Genomic DNA, 3,375 nt, shown 5'->3' with positions numbered 1-3,375 from the left:
CGAGGGAAGGCTGCTGGGCCGGGAGCCACGCGGGCCGGGCCCGGCTCTACCCCCGGCTCATCCAGCGCGTCTCCTGCCGCCTCGTCACCCCCGACGCGCTCGTGTACCGGGACGTGGCCGGCCGGCTCTTCGGGAAGCGCAGCGTCAGCTCGCACCCCCTGCCCGAGTTCCTGGAGGGCTGCCCCGTGCCCACCTACTGCCTCAGCCCGCACGGCGTCACGGCCCTGAAGAAGATCCTCATCTGCGTGGGCGCCCTGTTCCCCGACATCACGCACAGCCCGCTGCTGCCGGCGCTGGCGGCGCTGCTGCTGCACTACAGCGAGGACGAGGCTCAGTGCTTCGAGAGCCTCTCGCGCCTCATCGCCAGCAACGCTCCCCACGCCGCCTACATCGACCAGTCCTTCCTGGCCCACCAGGCCTCCTGCATGACCTTCGGGGACCTGGCCAGCAAGCACTGCCCCGCGGCCCACAAGCTCATCGCCGGCGCCGCCGCCAACGTGCTCGAGGTCTACTCGGAGTGGCTGTCGTGGCTCTTCCCCGGGCTGCCCTTGGCCTACGCCGTGCGCGTGCTGGACGTGTTCCTGCTGGAGGGCCAGAAGGTGCTGTACCGCATCGCCCTGGCCCTGCTGAAGCAGTTCAGGCTCTCGGCGGCCCCGGCCGGGCCGCAGGGCTCCGACGTCAAGGCCGAGCTGCAGGCTTTCGTCAGCAACATCGCCCAGCACGTCAGCGTGGACAAACTCCTGGAGAGAGCCTTCGGCATCCGCCTCTTCTCCCGCAAGGAGATCTGGCTGCTGCACATGGCCAACAGGAAGGCCTTGGTGGAGAGGGGCATCACCGTGGTGCAGAGGAGGTGAGGAGAGCTCTGCGCTCCCAGCTCTGGGGCTGAGCCGGCAAAATGGGAGCTCCTGTGGAGAGTCTGGGGGAGCTGCAGGAACCTCCCACAGCTGTGGCTGTGCTGGGCCCTCACAGCCCCTGGCGGACCTTGTGAGGGGACACAGCACAGCAGAGTCAGGGACCCTGTCAGGGGACAGGGCACAGCCAGGGCTGGGGACCCTGTCAGGGGACACAGCACAGCCAGAGTCAGGGACCCTGTCAGGGGACAGGGCACAGCAGAGTCAGGGACCCTGTCAGGGGACAGGGCACAGCCAGAGTCAGTGACCCTGTCAGGGGACACAACACAGCCAGAGTCAGGGACCCTGTCAGGGGACAGGGCACAGCCCAGCTGGGGGTGTTGGCAGGGAGCTCACGGCGCACAGGGCAGGGCAGGACCTGCTGCAGGGGCTGTGCCCCATAAAGCAGAGGCCCCAGCCCCCCAATGTCCGTCCCCCCCAGGCCGTCCTTCCACCTGGCCGTGGACATGCAGAAGTTCAGCTCCAGCACGGTCACGGCGCAGGAGATGCGCCTCGTCTGGTCCTGGCTCCCCGAGCGCTTCTCGCTCTTCCCCCCGCTGCTGCTCTTCTCCACCTCCCAGGACGGCTGCAGCCTGCAGAGGTGAAGCCTCACCTGCCCCGGGGCCGGGCGGGCATGGAGGAACCTGGGCAGGGCTTGGTGCTGGAGGGAGGAGCAGCACAAGTGACCTGGGCCCCTCTGGGGCTGCTGGGGACCCTCCTGGGCTCGATTCGGGGTCCCGAGGGTGGCTGAGGGCAGAGGGCAGAGGGCAGAGGCTGGCCCAGATGGGCACTGACACCTGGGCACCGCCCGGGCACAGGGAGCCCTGTGGCTGTGCCAGGCAGGGATGTCCCCTGTGCCACCCTGTGCCAGCACGCTGTGAGCAGCCAGGGACAGCCAGCACCCCCTGCCCATGCACAGCCAGCACCCCCTGCCCAGGGCTCCAGCTCCCCCCAGCCCAGCCTTGTCCATCCCTGCAGGTTCTACACGTGCTGTGAAGGCTACGAACCCACGGTGCTGCTCATCAAAACCACCGAGGGGGAGGTGAGCGTTTCCAGGCAGGACTGGGGAAGGGCACGGGCTGGGTGCCCCCCCTGGCACTTCTGGGGGCACCCACGGGCTGTGTGCTCCCTGTGCTGCCCTGCCCGGGTCTGTCCCAGCTCCCAGGGCAGAACAAACTGCCCCTTGGCCACCAGGACACACCTCAGCCGGGGGTGCTGGGGAACCAGGAGGAGAGGGTGGGAGAGAGAGGCCACGAGTGAGAGTGATCCATGCCTGAGCTCCCTGTGCTCTCTCCCAGGTGTGTGGGGCCTTCCTCTCCTCTGACTGGGCCGAAAGGAAGAAGAGCGGAGCCACGTCGGGCTTTTTTGGGACAGGGGAGTGCTTTGTGTTCACTGTAAGTCGCGGTTTGTGTCTGGCTCTGTCCCCTCGTTGCTGTCCTGCCAGGACACGCCGTCCCTTCCCTGCCCCAGGCCCCACCCGGAGCAGCAGCAGCACCTTCCCCGGGCTCACCAGGTGTGTGCCGTGCCCAGGTGCGCCCCGAGGCAGAGAGGTACGAGTGGGTGCTCATCCAGAAGCCGGAGCTGGCCAAGGCCGTGCCGCGCTCCCGGCAGCGCTCGCCTTCCCCCGCTCCCGAATCCCCGCTCGGCTCCCCCCGGGACAGCTCCAGCCCCAAGCACCTGGCCGTGCCCTCGGCGCAGGGCAGAGGCCGCCTGTCCCCGTTCCTGGCCACCAGGCACTTCCTGCTGCCCTCCAAAACTGCCTCCATGTTCATGTCCGGCTCCCGGGACGGCATCGTTATCGGTAAGGGGGGATCGATATCGGTAAGGGGGGGTCGATATCAGTAAGGGGGGTCGGTATCGGTAAGGGGGGTCGGTATCTGTAAGGGGGATCGATATTGGTAAGGAGGGGTCGGTATCGGTAAGGGGGATCGATATCGATTAAGGGGGGATAGATATCCGTAAGGGAGGGTCGGTATTGGTAAGTGGGGTCAGTGTCGGTAAGGGGGGATCGATATCAGTAAGGGGGATAGATATTGGTAAGGGGGGAACCCTATCAGGGAGGGGGGATCCCTATCAAAAAAGGAGGATCTCTATCAGTGAAGGGAGGATCCCTATTGATATGGGGAGGATCCCTATCAGTGGGGGGGAATCCCTATGAGTAAGGGGGGATCCCTATCGATAAGGGGGGATCCCTATCAATAAGGGGGGATCCTTATCAGTAAGGGAGGATCCCTATCAGTGAGGGGGGATCTCTATCAGTAAGGAGGGTATCCCTATCAATAAGGGGGGATCCCTATCAGCTCCCCAGAGCTCCGGCTGGGGATATCGGGTTAAAGTCCGGGCAGGCGAGGGCAGCTCCCCTTCCCCAGCCCGGGAGCTCCCCCGGGAGCCCCAGGGATCCCCAGAGCCCAAACCCTGCCGGGGTTCGCTGCCCGGGCCCGGGCCGGCCCTGCCCAGCCCTTCCCTCGCTCCCAGGGCGGCCCCC

The 3,375-nt window shown here is 66.5% G+C and overlaps 1 protein-coding gene across 1 annotated transcript in view; it reads left to right on the top strand.

The window, feature by feature from the left end:
- The window catches only part of LOC102041824 (TBC1 domain family member 24-like), a 5,093-nt gene extending 2,358 nt beyond the window's left edge, over positions 1-2,735 (top strand). Inside the window, exons 3-7 of the mRNA XM_031062699.1 lie at positions 1-850; positions 1,333-1,491; positions 1,869-1,932; positions 2,189-2,284; positions 2,421-2,735. The exon at positions 1-850 is cut by the window's left edge and continues 11 nt beyond it. Coding sequence (XP_030918559.1) covers positions 1-850; positions 1,333-1,491; positions 1,869-1,932; positions 2,189-2,284; positions 2,421-2,735 — 1,484 coding nt within the window. The remainder of the gene's footprint in view (positions 851-1,332; positions 1,492-1,868; positions 1,933-2,188; positions 2,285-2,420) is intronic.
- Positions 2,736-3,375: the final 640 nt, after the last annotated feature.

The sequence above is a fragment of the Geospiza fortis genome, unplaced genomic scaffold, assembly GCF_000277835.1.
Source record: "Geospiza fortis unplaced genomic scaffold, GeoFor_1.0 scaffold485, whole genome shotgun sequence".
Classification (NCBI taxonomy): domain Eukaryota; kingdom Metazoa; phylum Chordata; class Aves; order Passeriformes; family Thraupidae; genus Geospiza; species Geospiza fortis.
Note: the sequence above shows the minus strand (reverse complement) of the source record. Positions and strands in the feature narration are given on the sequence as shown.